General features: G+C 43.6%; 1 protein-coding gene across 5 annotated transcripts in view; it reads right to left on the reverse strand.

Moving 5' to 3' along the window:
• TMCC1 (transmembrane and coiled-coil domain family 1) overlaps positions 1-18,339 on the reverse strand; it is a 128,255-nt gene that overhangs the window by 59,576 nt on the left and 50,340 nt on the right. Inside the window, exon 1 of one of the 5 annotated variants that reach the window (XM_058171617.1) lies at positions 15,347-15,507. The exons of the other annotated variants lie outside the window; for them this stretch is intronic. Coding sequence (XP_058027600.1) covers positions 15,347-15,367 — 21 coding nt within the window. The 5' untranslated portion in view covers positions 15,368-15,507. Of the gene's footprint in view, positions 1-15,346; positions 15,508-18,339 lie in introns of those variants that run through there. 5 annotated transcript variants of the gene reach the window in all.

Raw genomic sequence — 18,339 nt, forward strand, 5'->3', positions numbered from 1 at the left:
CTGGTGTGGGGCTTTGGGCGAAAGGCTACATGGAAGTGCCGCTGGTGGCAAGGAGCCAGAGGGCCTTGTTCCAGTGGGACTTCATCATGGCCTGGAACTGGCTGACCATCTCAGCTCACTGAGCCTCCAGGCGCCGGTACCTGGCCATGCACTCACGCAGGTCTTCCATCAGCTTGGAAAGCCTATGCTCCTAGTCCTCAGTGAGGTACTTCTGCTGAGCCTCATTTTCGGTCAGATCCAATTTGAACTGAGCTGTTTTGCCAACTCTTTCTCGTGGTGGCTGCTTAGCTCCAACAAATGCTTCCTGTTGGGGCCCTAAGGAGCCCAGGTGGGGAGGCGAGGAGTGATGGGAGGGGACGGGTGAGTAGAGGCTGGCGAGGTGCACCTCAACGTGAGTGACATTGAGTTGGCCACTCCCACCAAGTCACATGACCACTTAGTTATGCCCACCCAGCCAGTCACTAGGCAGATCATTTTAGTGATCCGTGGGATTAAAAAATATGAATTTAGTGGTCCCTGAGGTCCAAAAGGTTGGGGACCCCTGAGTTAGAAAGTAATGTTGGAGAGCATAAAGACCGATTGATGCAGGGCAAAACCAAGATGTGAAAGAACAACTCCCACCCTTGAAATAATGTCCCCTTGCACGAATGCAACACAGCCTATAGTCTTTATGTATGAACTTCATTCATTTTTGCTATATACAATTTAAACTAAGATGAAATATATTTTAATTATAGACATCAATGATAATAAAATCCATACAGGAAACATTAACTTGCAATTTAGAGCAGTGGAGCAAAGTTTATTTAACACAGCATAGATATATAGCCTTGCAATTTTATGGCTACCAGTGGCATGATTGCTAGTATGACAGTGTTTTCTGAATACTTTAACTAGACTGCCTTTTAGGAGACAGGAAATAAATCTCTGTTATCTACAGCTGCAAAAACTAAGATAGAAGGCAATAACTGCCAATAACCTGAGCACAAGCATTTGTGCGGACAAACAAAAGCAGAGGTGGAAACAGGTTTGTCCTGCTTTATTTTCCTGGCTATTGCTATCTGAGTCCTGTTGCTTCTTCTTCTTTTTTTCTTTTTTTTTTAAAAAAGACTACAATCTTCTATTTCAGTGGCTGAGAAGGTTATCTCTTGTTAATGTATTCTCAGTTTGTGAAATAAAAGCAGGACATTCACATGTTATAGTGTAAGACAAAGGAGAGCAGTCCACTCAAGCATCAAATACTTTTATATTTGACATTTGCAAGTGTAAAGAAGGGATACCACTACTACCATCCTTCACTTTTGCCAAAGGAACAGATATGAAGTAATTAAGCAGTCATGTAACAAAGCCCTCTGAAAATTAATACCTTGCAAAATGATTTAAGCCTGCTGACTCTGTCAGAAAAGAAGCAGTGAACTGCATTGCTAAACTGATGTCTGGCAACTGTCTTTTAACTTCTCTTCTGATTTCTCTTCAACAATTTTATTTATAAAGATACTTCAGAATGAAAACAGAGAAAAGAAAAAAGTTGTTTACAAACTATAAACAATAGATAAGAATTTTCCAAAGGGTAAGGAAAAAGGAAAGACATCCCTCTCCTATTCAGGTAGAAACATTAAAATCAATGAATATATTTCTATCAGTCTGTACCCTAAAAAAACTACGATTAGAATCAAGTCAGTGTTTAACCAACAAAAAAAACAAAAACAAAAAAAAACACCACCCAAACCCCAGCCAAAATCATATGAATTATCCGGCAAAATAAAAATAATAATAAAAAAGAATTCTTAACTAGTCTGAAACATTCCATTCTTACCTTTATGACTAATCAGAGAGAATATGATTTACCTAATCTTATGTTAAAGAAAGCCCAATTTTTGGATATGGCAGAATTCTATGTTCAGAATATTAATCCATAAATGCTTTCAAAATTAAATTAACATTGGTACTAGGCTAATTTCTTTAGGTGTGATTTGATATTTGACATTGATGCGTATTCCCCGAGCTTGATCTGCCAATTCTCAAATGAAGGACTTGAATGTTATTTCCAGTGGGAGGCATAAAACAGCTGTTTATTTATAAACATCCAGATAAGTATATTACAAAATATTTCATTTCTCTTTTATCCAGGGAAGAATGAACCACTCTATCCTTCTTCCACTAGCCACTAAATCACCGGCATGGGATTTCATCACTCCCCTATATGTAGTTTTCACCTGTTGGAAGAAATATCCATCTGGGTTCAGTTCCAAGTGGGGACAAATACACTGGAAACATGGAGGCTGCTTGGAAAGATGGTTTAATGGTGGTCAGGATCACATGGCTTGAAGTTCCTGAACAGAAAAGGGATGAGATCCTGTGCGCTCCCTGGCTTTATGCTTTCTCTGAGCTTTGAACTTCCTGGGGCACAGGAAGAGTATCCTGATTGGTTGTCAGACTCTCAGGGGGTGGAGGTCTTAGCTAGCCTTGCTGGCTGATGTAATCTTCCCAGGTGTCATGTGGGGAGTTTCTGTTGCTAGGTGGGTCCTATTGTGTTGCAGATGATGGTTCCATTGACAAAGGTGGGGAGAATGAGTTTCTGTCTCTGACCCATTGACAAAGGTGGGGGGGAGTCAGGAAGCTGCTTTGTCTTCAAAACATGTTTCTCCATTTCTCATCCAGGCAAATATATTCTTGGGGTTTGTATAACTTGGAAAAGAATCCGGAAGTTCAGTTTTGGAATACTGTCACGGTTCCAGAAAAACCTCTTCTGCATAAAAAAAACTCAGAAGCCATTGTCTTTCAGAGTTCTTTACTAGCATAAGGAAACTGGCACTTAAAAACCCCTCGAAAGCTTTCTCCCAAACAAGTTCGATGGGCTCAGTTTTTCTAACGGTTCCATTTCACCCTCAAATACATCCCCGGTGACCAAAATCTACTGGCTGACGCCCTATCTAGGAAACCGCAATTTGACAGCCAACGTGAAGAGGTAATACATGCGATGATTCCCAATAGCGAACCAGCCAGCCAAGCACTTACTCGACCGCGATCACGCCGTGGTACTAACATCCCACCAAATAAACTACTAGCGGAATTAAAATCAGCACTCGCTGACGATGCTTGGTTTAAAGAAAACTTGCCAGACCTCACTTTAAGGGATGGAATAAAATCCCATCACCTTAAGGGATGAAATAAAAGATTTATGTACCCGTCGCTATGCGGCTGCCTATACTACAGAGAAGCCACGACTCTCGCCTAGGAGGTCACTTTGGATTTTTGAAAACTCTCCACTTGGCTAGAAGACAATTCTGGTGGCCAAAAATGAAATCAGATGTCGAAGACTATGTGCGGAGCTGTGCTACCTGCGCCACCATGAAGTCCAGACCAGGGAAACCCCCTGGACTCCTACAACCCGTAGCCGAACCCACAAGACCCTGGGAAGAGATTGCCATGGATTTTATTGTTGAACTCCCACCTAGTGGGGGAAATACGGTGATATGGACCTGTCGTGTCCCACTCCTCCGCTGACGGCCGGGTCAGGGAAATCTGAATCAGGCTTGCCTCTGCAGCTCTGCCCAAAGTCCTAGCAAAGTCCTCAGAGCAGGCAGGAGACCAGTAAGTGACTTCAGCAAGATAAGTTCGACTTTGCCTGACTCAGAGACTGCCAGAAAGCAGATCCTTTATATAGGCCATGGGGTGTGGCTCCATGACTCAGCACTCATTAAGGCCTGCCCCTCCCTTCCTTCTGTTGCCTCCGCCTATCCAATCTTCTGATGCGAGGGTCACTCCAATCAGCTGTTGTTGGAAGTAAACTTTCCTCAGGCTCACATGCTGTGGAGGAGGGGGAGGGGTCTAGCTGCTCCGTTTGCCTGGGCATGGAGCCAGGGCTGGGGCCGGGGGATGCTCCCTCCTCTGCAGCCTGCTTGGGCATGGAGCCAGGGCTGGGACCGGGAGGTGCCCCCTACTCTGCAGCTTGTCTGGGCATGGAGCCAGAACTGGGGCCGGGAGGCATACATTCCTCCGTGTTCGGGAGCAGATAAGCAGACCCCGGCTGCGGTGAGAGCGGACAAGACACAACAGGACCGTAGTGGAATTTGTTCTCTAAACAGGCCCACTTCACTGCGTGCAGCGGATTGCCATCAGCGAGAAAATTAGCAAAACTCTTTGTGAAACACATCTACAGATTGCATGGAGTTCCTAAAAGGATAATATCCGACAGGGATGTTCAATTCACAGCCAAGTTCTGGAGGGAGTTCCTACGGTCCATTGGGTCGTCTCAAGGACTTAGTTCTGGGTTCCATCCGGAGACCAATGGGGCGGCTGAAAAATTGAACTCGATGGTGGAACAATACATACGGTGTTATATAAATTACCAACAAGAAAACTGGTCAGATTTGTTACCATTTGCAGAGGTCGCATATAATAATGCTGTACACAGCAGCACGGGGTTAACCCCTTTTCAAATAACCACCGGCATGGACTTCGTTCCAATGCCTGAACGCCCCGTGCAACCCCCCACTTCCGTTTCCCTAATGGACTGGATGAGTTCGTTGAAAAAAGGGTGGGAAAATACAAAAAAGGCCTTAGCTGTAACAGCTCGAAATTACAAAGCCCAAGCTGACAAACACCGTTCCCTTCAACCCCCTTTTCGCATTGGGGATAAAGTTTTTTTATCTACTAAGTATCTGAGGTTGAGAATACCCAATAGAAAATTCGGTCCAAAATTTTTGGGTCCTTTCCCCATTGTAAAGATTATTAATCCCGTTACCGTCCAACTCAAGCTCCCTCGAATGTTGGGGAAAATACACCCGGTATTCCATAGCAGCTTATTAAAACCTGCTAGACAATCTGGACTGAGACCTCAACCTGCCGCTCCCCCACCACCCTTGATAATCCAAGATGAAACCCACTATGAGGTCAAGAAAATCCTTGACTCTAGACTATACAGAGGTCAATTACAATATTTAGTCCACTGGAAGGGATATCCATTATCTGAATCTACTTGGGTCAAAAGTTGGAAAGTAAATGCAGACAATTTGATTAACAATTTCACGACACTTTCCCTGACAAACCTAAAAAACCTCTGGTCTAACCAATAAGCAAGACCTCACCTAATACTAACACATTCATGCTTCCAGGAAAAGTGACACAACTAACATACTTGAACACATATCTTAGTTTGCACATCTCTCTAGAAAATCTGCTAGTGGGGAGGCCAACTTAGCAGGAAATAATGACTTCAGTACAAATTACTTTATTGTTTAAATATATGTTAGGAATGAAATCTGAACAGACTCAGTGAATAATGTGGTATTCTAGAGACATGGATAGAGTGTACAAGATCACGGCTGGGAAAGAGATTTCATTTGGGAGACTTTGCAATAATACTCTAGAATACATTAACCATAGGTTTAAGCCAAGGGTTAACCTAATGCAAAATGTATTTCTTTCCAAAGACATCTTAATCCCTGAAGAAGAAAAAACCTCACCAGCAGAACAGTATGAAACAGCAGGAAGAGAAATTATTATTTTTTTGTTTACATTTATATCCCGCCCTTCTCCGAAGACTCAGGGCGGCTTACAGTGTGTAAGGCAATAGTCTCATTCTATTTGTATATTTACAAAGTCAACTTATTGCCCCCTAACAATCTGGGTCCTCATTTTACCTACCTTATAAAGGATGGAAGGCTGAGTCAACCTTGGACCTGGTGGGACTAGAACCTGCAGTAATTGCAGGCAGCTGTGTTTTAATAACAGGCTTCTTACAGCCTGAGCCACACCGCGGAAATGAATACTGAGAAAAGCAATGTTGTATCAGTTCATTCTTATTAATTACTCATTAATATAATTCTTAATATAACAAGCCAGTTTCTTATATGAACAACTTCATACACTTATAGGAAATGAAACTATTCTATCAATGAAAATGGTAGTATTGTGCCCTCTGTGATATTTCAACAAGGAATTCCAGAAAAAGAAAGCCAGAAACAGTACCTGGAAATAACAAAACTGGGATCTGTTTTAAAGCTTTATCACTTTTACTGATCTTGGGGAGGGGGGGGGGGCGGTAAGCAGAAAAGAAATGTAAATGTAAAGTCAATTGGCTGCTAATATTCATTTACAAACTCTCTACACCTACATCATGGGGTTTGAGGCTATAAGACCATGACACAGATACAAAGTATGTGCCTTCCATGCAAATGTCACAGGTCAACTCCAAAACAGGGCTGGGAAGCACTCCTGCCTAAACCACTGCAAAGCTGTTAGTAATCAGTAAGGATAACTCCAAGCTCTATGAATCAGGGTTCAGTACACTGGAGTTTTCAACAAAGCAAAACAACAACAACAACAACCAAAAAACCAAAACCCCCACCATAAATATTTTATAAGTTAACTACTTATACTTTTGGCTCTGCGCATGCGCGAGAATGGTGGCGGTTTAGAAGAGTCCGAATTCGGCGATGGTGGCTTTCCCAGGAAATGGAGACTTCGGCTGACTCACCAGGCTTCTCCGGTCCCTCGGTGTGGGGTATGATCTATCTGGCTGCCGCTGGAGAGGTTTGTGGCCTCTCGGGACATACGGCAGCCGAGAACGGGCCGAGGGACGGAGAGGCGGTCCGGAAGGGGCGGCCATTTTGGAGGCGGCGAGGACGCGAGGGAGGCGAGAGAGGCGAGGGAGGCCTGCGGCCTGTTGCGGGCTCCGGCCTTGGCTCCGGCCCTGCCCCAGCGGTGATTTCAGCCCTGCCCCAGTGGCGATCCCAGCGGCGATTCCAGCGGCGACCCCGGCGATCCTGGCCAAGTTCCAGCGGCGGGAGATCGTCGGCGGCGGTCCCGGCCTGGCTCCGACAGCTTCGGGTTGTGGATTCGAATCCCGACTCGTTTTTTGGGCTGTCAGTGGGCCTGCCAGCTCCGTTGGCGCCAGCTCCATCGGCGCCAGTTTCTTCGGTGCTGGTTGGGCCCGGCGAGGCCTGTGGACTGCGAGGCGCCTGCCCAACGGCGCCCTGTGTTTGGCAGTCCCACCAATGGAGGGGTGTGGTGAGGCCTCGGTGGGAGAGGAGGCCGGATTCATGGCTGAAGTTTGTCCCCTCTTGTGGCCTGTTTTGCGTGTCATCAAATGGCCCTTGGAGGCCTGGCTTGCTCCATCGTATTTCTACCTCCCTTCCCTCCCATACCGGACTTTGGATCACCTAAACTGGTCGGTCATGCATGTCCATCTGCGGGTTATGGAGAGGATTGGACTGGATTGGAATAGCTTGGACTGGTCTATGGACCCGGACAGACCGATAGCCATTTCTACTTGACTAAGACCTTGTAGAACTATTCCCCATAGGCACACTATGGAGATTGCCGGCCTGTCTGTTCCTGCTCTGTCATCGCTATCCGGTTCCTTCTCCATCTGTCCTTTTACCAACTGGACTCCCGCTGGAAGACTCACCATTTTATCTCTTTGGGATTTTTACCATCTTAGCATCCCTCGTCGATTCGCACTTTTTCTATGCGCTACACTGTACATGAACTCTTGCGCCTGCGAGGTGCCCCCGCCTCGCAGGAATGGCCCATATCGCTACCAAGGGCCGGCCTCAATGACGGGTCTTGGGACCCACAGAGGTGGCATGCGAGAAGAAAGAGCCTTTGGGGGTTTTTAGACAGGGCAATTTTAAGGGGTGGGAGGGGTAGGGCGGGTGATGGGGGTAGCCCGTCGGGAGGAAACCAGTTCCAGCGCATGCTCGTGGCGACTGTCAAATGGGTTCGGAGGTTATGGGGGAGTGTGTTCCTTTGTGTGAGGTGAGTCTATTTGCAGTAAGTGGGAGGGGCAGATATGGCGGAAGGGGATCGTATCGATGCAAGGGGTCACGCGTTCGATGTATGCAGGCGATCGCGTGCCCGATCCCCTGACTTCACCCGTTCCCGGATGGTCAAGACTCTCAGAGCCTGGGCCTTCGTCTGATGTTATGCAACGCACGGTCCGTGGCCAATAAGGCCCCTAATATATGATCTGATTCAGGGGTGCCACGGATATTATAGGCGCACGGAGACCTGGTTGGGTACTGAAGGCGTGCCCTGGTCGAGATGTGCCCACGGGTTTCCGTGCATTCCATCAGCCGAGGCCCAGGGTAGTGGAGGGTGGCGGTTGTTATTAAAGAGAGTCTAGAGCCGAGGAGACCACTGTACCTCAGATTGCGGGTGTGAATCCCTCTTTGTGAGGTGGGGTCGTAGATGTCAGTTGGGCTTGCTGGTCGCGTACCTGGCTCCTTGCTGCGTGACAGCTGCCCTGCCCGAGCCTCTAGAGGTGCTTGCCGGGGTGGCAGTGGCGAACCCCCGACTTTTAGTCTTGGGGCAGTTTCATCTGCCATCTGCTGGCTCGTCATCGGCGGTAGCTCGGGAGTTCTTGGCTTCCATGACGGCCTTGGACCTGACTCAAGTAGTGGATGGCCCCACTCACATCGGGGGAGGCACACTGGACCTGATTTTGTCTCTGGTCAGTGGTTGAGAGATCTGGACTTAAAGGAAATAGTCATTGAACCTTTGTCATGGTCAGATCACTCTCTCCTTCGCCTGGACTTTCTGACCGCTACCCAACACCGCAGGGAGACGGAACCATTACGTTGGTACCGTCCCAGGCGCCTAATGGACCCAGAGAGGTTTCAGACGGAGCTTGGGCCACTTCCTGAGGTCTGGCTCACGGCACGGCAGAGGAACTAGCTGCAGCCTGGGAGCGGGCTGCGGCTGGGGCCTTAGACCGTGTCGTGCCTTTGCGCCCTCTGACCCGGCGCAGATCCCAACCGGCTCCTTGGTTCTCCGAGGAGCTGAGGGGGATGAAACGCCGGAGAAGACGCCTAGAGAGTTCCTGGAGGTCCAGCCGTTCAGAGGCTGATCGGACACTAGTTAGATCCTATACTAGGACCTACCTAGTGGCACTGAGGGAAGCGAGGCGTTGCTACGCCTCCTCCCTCATTGCGTCGGCAGATAACCGCCCAGCTGCCCTGTTTGGGGTGGCCCGCTCCCTCCTTCACCAGGGGGCGGAATGACCCGTTGGAGGGGCGTGCTGAGGAGTTTAACGGTTATCTATACGATAAAATCGTTCAGCTTAAGGACGGTCTGGACCAAAATTGTGGCGATTCGGATGGGGCGTCCGAGGGCGGTCTTGGTGATGTTGTCTGGGATGAGTTTGACCCTGTGACTCCGAGGACATGGACAGGTTGCTGGGTAGACTGAATGCCACCACGTGTTTACTGGACCCGTGCCCTCCTGGCTGGTGCTGGCCACTCGGGAGGTGACACGAGGCTGGCTCCAGGGATTACGAGTGCTTCCTTGTTGGAGGAGTCTTTCCGGCCGCCTTGAAAGAGGCGGTGGTGAGGCCCTCCTCAAGAAGCCTTCCTGGACCCGGCTGTTTTAGGTAATTATCGTCCGGTCTCAACCTTCGCGGCGAAGGTTGTAGAGAGTATGGTGGCATATCAGTTTCCCCTGCACCTGGAGGGAACTGTCTATCTATACCCGTTCCAGTCCGGTTTCCGGCCCGGTTACAGCACTGAGCCGGCTTTGGTCGCGTTTGTGGATGGTCTCTGGAGGGCCAGGGATAGGGGTTGTTCTTCTGCCCTGGTCCTATTAGCCCCCTCAGCGGCTTTTGATACCATCGACCATGGTATCCTGCTGGGCCGGTTGGGGGGATTGGGAGTGGGAGGCACCGTTTATCGGTGGACCTCCTCCTATCTCTCCGACCGGTCGCAGACGGTGTTGACGGGGGGGCAGAGGTCACCCCGCGCCTCACTTGTGGGGTGCCGCAGGGTCGATCCTCTCGCCCCTTCTGTTCAACATCTATATGAAGCCGCTGGGTGAGATCATCAGTGGTTTCGGTGTGAGGTACCAGCTGCTCGCTGATGACACTCAGCTGTACTTTTCCACACCGGGCCACCCCAATGAACCTATCAGTGCTGTCCCGGTGTTTGGAAGCCGTCACGGGTCTGGATGGGGAGAAACAGGCTCAAGCTCAATCCCTCCAAGACAGAGTGGCTGTGGATGCGGCATCCCGGTACAGTCAGCTGAGTCCACGGCTGACTGTCGGGAGCGAGTCATTGGCCCCGATGGAGAGGGTGCGCAATTTGGGCGTTCTCCTGGATGAACGGCTGTCTTTTGATGAACACCTGACGGCCGTCTCCAGGAGAGCTTTCCACCAGGTTCGCCTGGTGCGCCAGTTGCGCCCCTTTCTAGACCGGGATGCCCTATGCACGGTCACTCACGCCCTTGTGACGTCTCGTCTGGATTACTGCAATGCTCTCTACATGGGGCTCCCCTTGAGGGGCATCCGGAGGCTACAGTTAGCCCAGAATGGAGCTGCGCGGGAGATAGAGGGAGCCCCCCGTGGCTCCCGAATGACACCTATCCTGCGCAGGCTGCACTGGCTGCCTGTGGCTTTCCGGGTGCGCTTCAAGGTTTTGGTGAACGTCTTTAAAGCGCTCCATGGCATAGGGCCGGGCTACTTACGGGACCGCCTGCTGCTACCGAATACCTCTCACCGACCCGTGCGCTCTCACAGAGAGGGACTCCTCAGGGTGCCATCGGCGCGACAGTGTCGTCTGGCGACGCCCAGGGAAGGGCCTTCTCTGTGGGGCTCCGCCCTCTGGGCGACCTCCCCAGGACTTCGTCAACTTCCGGACCTCCGAACCTTTCGCATGAGCTTATAACTTACCTATTTATCTGCGCTGGCCTGGGTTAGTTTTTAAATTTATGGGTTTTTAAATGGGTTTTAGTTTTAAATTTTAATTGTGGCCAATTTTAATAAGTTTTTTAAGTGTATTTTAAATTGTATTTATATATTGTCTATTTTACTTGGCTGTGAACCGCCCTGAGTCCTTCGGGAGAAGGGCGGTATACAAATTTAATAAATAAATAAATAAATAAATACTTATACACTCTCCCAATATTTCCTAGCAGCATCTACATTTGTTAGAATCTGTATTATTGCTTGCTGCTGACTGATTCTGTTAGCCTATGCAATGTATGTAAAATCAACATAGCAAATACTTAAAGAGATCAGCAATTGCTCACAGGACCTTTTAGGTTAAATTTTTCAACTTGATGATCTTGATAATCAAATCAGGACAATGTTGATCCAAACTCAGTGGTTTCTTTCATAACATCATCTGTAAGTATAGGGGAAGGCACGTGTAGATTTTTCAGGTCTTGGGAAGAAAATTACACCTGGAACATGGTTCCCCTTTGAATACCAGCAGCTACACTTCTGATTCAGGAAACTGAGAAGAACAAGCAAAGACAATACAGCAAGAATTCTTTACTCTTAAGAACAACATTGAAGTGACATAATAGTACGTGAAAGCCACTTTATTTTTTATTTTTTTATTTGCATTTTTTATATCCCGCCCTTCTCCGAAGACTCAGGGCGGCTTACACTATGTTAAGCAATAGTCTTGATTTTTTTTTTTTTGTACTGTGCGATTAGATTTTTCCAACTCACCCTCTTCTTCTTTGAAGGCTTTGTCTGCATGGCTTTTAAAGGAAGCTCTATTTTTATTAGGTCCTTGAAATCTTTTGGATTTATATCACCACTCAGGCATGTCACTGGGTTGCATTAAAAACCCAAGCCAGTATTTCGAAGTGCATTTATTGCTCAGCTTTTCTGAAGATGCGGTCTCATCAAGAGGAACTGCTCAAGAGGAGGAGCTCATAGAAATCACTCTCTAGAGCATGGTTGCCAAACATCCCTGGTCCTAAAGGGTTTGTTTCTATCTCACCGGGTTTTTCATTATGGCAGACAATATTTGTGCAAACCCTAAAATGTGGTAATGTTGGCTTCCACAAAAAAGGAAGAACAGTCTACTTCTCATGTCCGGAGTTGAAAGACTCTGAATTATGAACAGTGGAATTTTAGGAACCCTTTTCTTTTGGCTTCACAGCAAAGGGGAAGAATGAACAGAAGAATGGTGAGTGGTGAATGCAGACATGCAGTAAAATAGGAAATGCCGTGGGAATGAAGAGACGCAAACAACTGAACAATATCGTAATTAAAGCATAACCAACATTTTTCCATTAGATTCTGAGGATTACCTATAAATTTGGGGGGAAGCTGTCATTGTTGTAATAGATTCCTCAGTGTTCAACTAGGGGGGATAATATGTGTTTTTGTCCTTTGGTGTGTGTTTTTTTAATTCACATTTTTTCAATGTTTTTTTTTAGTTTTGTTCTATCTCCAATTTGGGGGGGGGGATTTTGGATTTTAATATTTTGAATAAAATAAAATGAAATTGTTAAAAAAAGATTCTGAGATTACCATATACCATCAACAAAACTCCAGCTATTTATCTATAAAACCAAGATAACATTTTGTGATTTTGGATACCGGATTATATGAGGTTCTGAACTGTGGGAACAATTTAATACATGCTAAATCAGTGGTAGTCAACCTGGTCCCTACAGTAAAGGTTTTGTCTGATACTGAAGCACTTTCCTTTTTTTAAAAATTTAATTGACTTTTTAAAAAAAATTCATAGCATTATTTAAAAACATTTTCATTAGGTTTTCATAAAATTCCTCGTGACAATTTAAATTTCTGAAAATATACTATTTGTATTGCCCGCGCATAAGTTTAGTTTGCGTTATATAAGTGAAACTAAATCGTGCTATAGTGTGACCGCAAACAAAAGAGCCTCATCCCAGAATAGCTCGCGCATCTCCCCCCAAACCATCCAGTTGTAACAGACAAGCAGAGCTAGTAGCCGGCACCCTCCCCAAACCCACTCCACGATGTGCGAGAGGCATGTGCAGATGACGATACACAGCGCATTACTGTGGAACCGGTGGGCGGTTTGAAAATTTTACTACTAACAGAGATACAAAAGTGGGCAGTAGGTATAAAAAGGTTGAATACCCCTGTGCTAAATTGTGCACATATAATAACGGATCTCGTCAGTCAAGTACAGCTGTTGATATATCAAGACAACAATAACCTCAGCTCCATAGAAATTCTCTTTTATTAGTATTTCAGGAAAATGGAGAAATGAAAGTAAGTAAAAAAGCTCAGCATTCCTTTTAACTCTGAAAGGGCCTCTGGTGGCTCAAACTGCTAAGACAGTCTGTTATTAACACAGCTGCTTGCAATTACTGCAAGTTCAAGTCCCACCAGGCCCAAGGTTGACTCAGCCTTCCATCCTTTATTAGGTAGGTAAAATGAGGACCCAGATTGTTGGGGGCAATAAGTTGACTTTGTATATAATATACAAATGGATGAAGACTATTGCTTAACATAGTGTAAGCCGCCCTGAGTCTTCGGAGAAGGGCGGGATATAAATGCAAATTAAAAAAAAAAAAGACTAGGTCCCGTTGTAAATTGCAATCTAATACCTGAAATAAAAAAAATCTATTAAAATAAAGCTATTAAAACATAAATCCACTTATCTCCCCAAAGTAAGACAGTCACTGTCTCAATAAGACATGATAGCAGTGTTCCAATATCTCAGGGGTTGCCACAAAGAAGAGGGAGTCAAACTATTCTCCAAAGCACCTGAGGGTACAACAAGAAGCAATGGGTGGAAACTAATCAAAGAGAGAAGCAACCTAGAACTAAGGAGAAATTTCCTCACAGTTAGAACAATTAATCAGTGGAACAACTTGCCTGCAGAAGTTGTGAATGCTCCAACACTGGAATTTTTTAAGAAGACGTTGGATAACTATTTGTCTGAAATGGTGTAGGGTTTCCTGCCTGGGCAGGGGGTTGGAGTAGAAGACCTCCAAGGTCCCTTCCAACTCTGATATTATTATTGTTGTTGTTGTTGTTATTGTTGTTGCAAAAATAGGCCAAAACTGTCAAGTACAATTAAACACAAACTATGTTTAAGAACTCAACACAGTACCAGTCTAATTCCATGGAGGCTTTGATAGAAGCAAAACTATCTCCTGAGAGGTGCCTTTTGCATGAAGGAGAGCAGTAACTTATATACAAGGTATTTCATGCAATTACACAATAAAGTTGTGAAGAAACTTTGTGCAAACTAATACTGGTGGAGGGGTACTGAATACAAGGAACAAAGAAGAATTTAACACTGACAATCTATGCAGAAAATTGAAAAGCCAAACTCATTATCAAGTTCTTCAGAGCTAACTGGAGCAAGATGAATCTGTTTAGAGTTGGATTCTGGCAGAAGATAGGATTCCTGTTCAACTGAAAAAGGGAAAAATATTCTTCCACAAAATGCTAACTAGAGTTTTAAAGCGCCTGGCTCTATAGATTTTCCATCTTTAATTCATGTTGGGACTGCACTTCCCCAATCAGAGTTGGCACACTGAATCTGGGGGTCAATCACATATGCATTTTTTCAGCTTAAGTTTTTTTAAAAAGTTATAAAATAGTCTAGCAATGTAAATACTGTGGAATAGCATATGCACTGGAATAGTAGTGCAAAATATAATTTTAATTTTACAAAATAAAAAGGCAAAGAGGGAAAAATATAGTCCCAAATTACAGAACCTAGTATTGTTGCAATGTTGAGAAAATGTTTTATATTAATGATTAATTATAATTATAAGAACAGAAAATTATAAGAACATGTATTAGTTAAAACCAATTTATGTACAACAGCTCTAAAATGATTATCATTAATTCTCGACTCGATTCCAATGTGTGTGTACCACACTATGCTAAAATGTGTAGAAACAGTTTATATCATCCTCTGAAGATTGGAATATATTACTGCTATCACAAAAATGAGACAACTGTTAAATAAATAAAGATGCTCTGCAAAAATTGAAGCAGTGTAATTGCAGATTTATCAAAGGATATAGCCCTGAGTAGATTATAAATCATTAACATTATAAACAGTTGTTTATAAATCATTAACATTAATATGAGCCTTTTGAACCATTAAGATTGAAGATGAGACCTTTCTCCAGGTTTTTGGAGGCAGAAGTAACTATAGTCCAAACAAACTGCTCTCATAGGTTCCTGCAGCAGGGAGTCAGTTCTTGGAGATAAATTTTCCTAAAATTACATTTAACATATTTTATTGTAAACAAACACAGTTTTTACTTAAACAAAGTCTTTAGTTTAATATTTACTACTTTAACTGTTTGAAGCATGATCCTACATTACTTTCCAATTGTTTTTAATGAAACTATTTTAATTGATATAGTCATCCAAAAAACAGCTGCAGAGGAATAAAACTTAAATATTTTAAACTGGTAACTTTTCTACAGGAAAATCCTATTATTACAACATTATAGCAGTGCTCTGTTATTTATTAGGTATGGTATAGTAAGATTATATATCTGCTTACTTTAAACTGCAAATAATATTGATCTAAAAGAAGGTGAAAGTGATACGTTTAATTTAAAAAATCTAATTTACATATATAGCTACCTTTATTATGGTGGGTACCATAATTTCTCCAAGACACCTTGGTTGTGTCCATCCACTAATTGTATAGTATTCATCAGTGAATCATACTCAGTGGTGTTCTTTGCAAATCCATTCTGAAGTCTGGGGAATTCCATGAGCCTAAGTTGTAAGGCCACATAAAGAGGCCAGAACAAGGAAAGCTTTACTACTAGTTTGAAGAAATTTATAATAGCAGAATATATCAATCCTACACAACAAAGTGATACACAAATAAACCAACACCATCACAGTGTATATTGTGTCAAGAGCAGTATCAATAATATGAAATCGGCCCTCCCTCCCTGTAATAGATAGAGATGCCAGAGAATCCCATAGTAATCAGGGTGTAATATGACCATGATCAAAAGCTTCCCCAACTGCAGATGACATAGCCACTCCTCTATAGAACACCAAATCTGTTATGTGACCACTGTCTTGTGTCAAGCTCTGAATGATCTGGGATAGGCCCACGGTTGTCATGGTGGCCATGGACCCTTGAGCCACCTCAATCCCCTGTCAAGCCTGGAAGCCATCTTATGCATTGGGCCTTCAGGCTGACACTGAATCCTGGGTTCAGGCCATGAACCCTGACATCCCCATTTCCAGGAAAGGCATATTGATGTCCCCAAGACCACAAACCTGGAAAACGCCATTGTCAACCCGGAAATAGGGTCAAGGAACTCAGACAGGGAAGTTGCTATGCAGCAGGGAAACTGGTCAACAGCAACAATCCCAATTGATTTCTAGAGCCCAACTTAATGAACCACGTCTCAAATCTGATGACCTGTAGGGCAGTGCCCCTGAAAGCCTTAAGTAATTCTTGGGTGACAATTGCCACACCCTGTGTCTCGGCTGGTGACACACTTCAAACTCAACTGGTCATATCTGCAAAAAGGTCAATTTTTTCTTATGGAATAAACAGCAAAAGGGTGATTAAAACGTTTAATTTTGGAAAATTAGAATGTGTTTTAAAAATGAGAGAAATTATATTAGAAAGATTGAGACGGATCTGAAAATGGATTTTGAGCTATAATACACTGGACATATAAAATAAGTCGGCTGATATCTTAATAATTTAAAGAGATATACAAATAATAAACCAAAATATTGACCTGGATAATTTTCCTATACTGGATTTAGAAAAGAGGCCTATTAAAGCTTTGTGAGGAGGGACAAATAAAAATAAAAATAAATCAAGTTCCATGATGTTATTTAAAAGGGCTAAAGATTAAGATTGTTAAATGGAAAAGAAAGGACTATAAAGTTGATTTATTTGGTCAAGGTTATAGTAGATATATTGATATCTCTGGTAACCCTTAATTGAACTTTTGCTGATCAGGAATGAAGAGGCTTTAACCTGTCTTATTGAAACCTCAAACATTCAGTTTGATGTGCTTTTTGTTAAAGTATGAGTATAACTAAACCTACACTGAAAGAGCTCTCTGAAGCTTTTAGAAAGAATGTTATATATACCAATGGGTCTGGAAAGGGATTTAAAGGGATTGCCAAACAATTGGATATCAATCATTCTGTTGTCCAGAAGATTATCTATAAGTGGAAAAGTTTTCAAACAACTGCTGACTTGCCCAAGCCAGACCTCTCAACCAGTTCAGTTCAAGAGCAGAACTTAAGATGCTATAAAAATTTCATTACATGACCTACTGTAGCTCTTTCCACTACTGGTTATCATGTGGTGCCTAAGTCTACCATCAGAAAGAATGAGGAAGAAGAATAGGGAAGAGAGTTATCAGCAGAACTTCTCATAATGTTTTTGCCAGACAGATTCAAGACAGCCCCATATTTTGAAATGGGTCCAGAAACTGACTGTAGAACCATCCCCTGGTTTATGATAGGGTGTACTCTCATTATGTCCAATTCTTCCTCATAGATTTGTAATAGATTCACCAATTTTTCCTGAACCCAATACAATTTTGGAACTATTAATATCTCATCGAAAATGTGACACAAATTCTTTTGCTGATAGTGTGAGATTCCTTTTCATCCATTTAACAGTAAGGGCAGTAACATATCATGTCACTTTGAATATTTAAGATAATAAAAAAGCTACTTTTTTGTAAACAGAACAGTTATATTTTGTCACGGAATACCCAGGTGAACAGAATTCACCTTTTAATTGATGCTTTTCCTCCACCCCCCATCCCCATTAGCACTGCATAAAAATTAAAAGGCATTTAGCTGGTTCCAAAAATATGTCATAGTATATAATAGTGCAAGACCCTAACTTCTACGGTACGATAACATATGTATCAATAGGTAGGATTCTGGTAGTGTAAACTAGTATGCACAAAGAGGCAAAAAGTAAATATTACACATGTAACAATAGAGTTGAACCAACAGTGACTAACCTAGCTTTGTGTAATAGTGGAGAGAGACACAACATCCAATAACAAAATGAGCCATTTTCTATATAATGAACGTATTTTATTTTTATACAATTCTGCTAGGTTACTTAGGTGATACTATTCACCACACTAGATAATTTAGGAGTCTACAAGTCTGTATAATATCATGCTTATCACTTTGCCAAATGGCATTCTCTAAACTAGACACTACTTGTCACATTTCAGAATATGAAATGCACTAAAATTGGTACATATTAAATAGGAGAATTATAAAAGCCATTTCCATTAGAAGTTATTTTGTTCTGATACTTAAAATGAATAGCTAAAAACTTGACACTTTGGAAGAGCTCCCAGTTTCATCTATTTTGCCTTTCAAGCCTTATGGAAGTAACTAGATAATGAACTCAAACTGCAAGTAATAATAGGCCAAAGTCGCTGTTAATTCTGGCTTCTTATAATTAAACACAACGAAAGTACCCCCACTGCAATAGGTACAGGTAATCCTCAACTTACAACCAATCTTTTAATAACTGTTGGTTTAATGACTGTTTGCAGTCATAACAGTCTCAGAATTGGTGCTTTATGGCCTGGAAAGCACATCCAGCTGTCACA

This window comes from Ahaetulla prasina, chromosome 2 (assembly GCF_028640845.1).
Source record: "Ahaetulla prasina isolate Xishuangbanna chromosome 2, ASM2864084v1, whole genome shotgun sequence".
In the NCBI taxonomy this organism is placed as follows: Eukaryota; Metazoa; Chordata; class Lepidosauria; order Squamata; family Colubridae; genus Ahaetulla; species Ahaetulla prasina.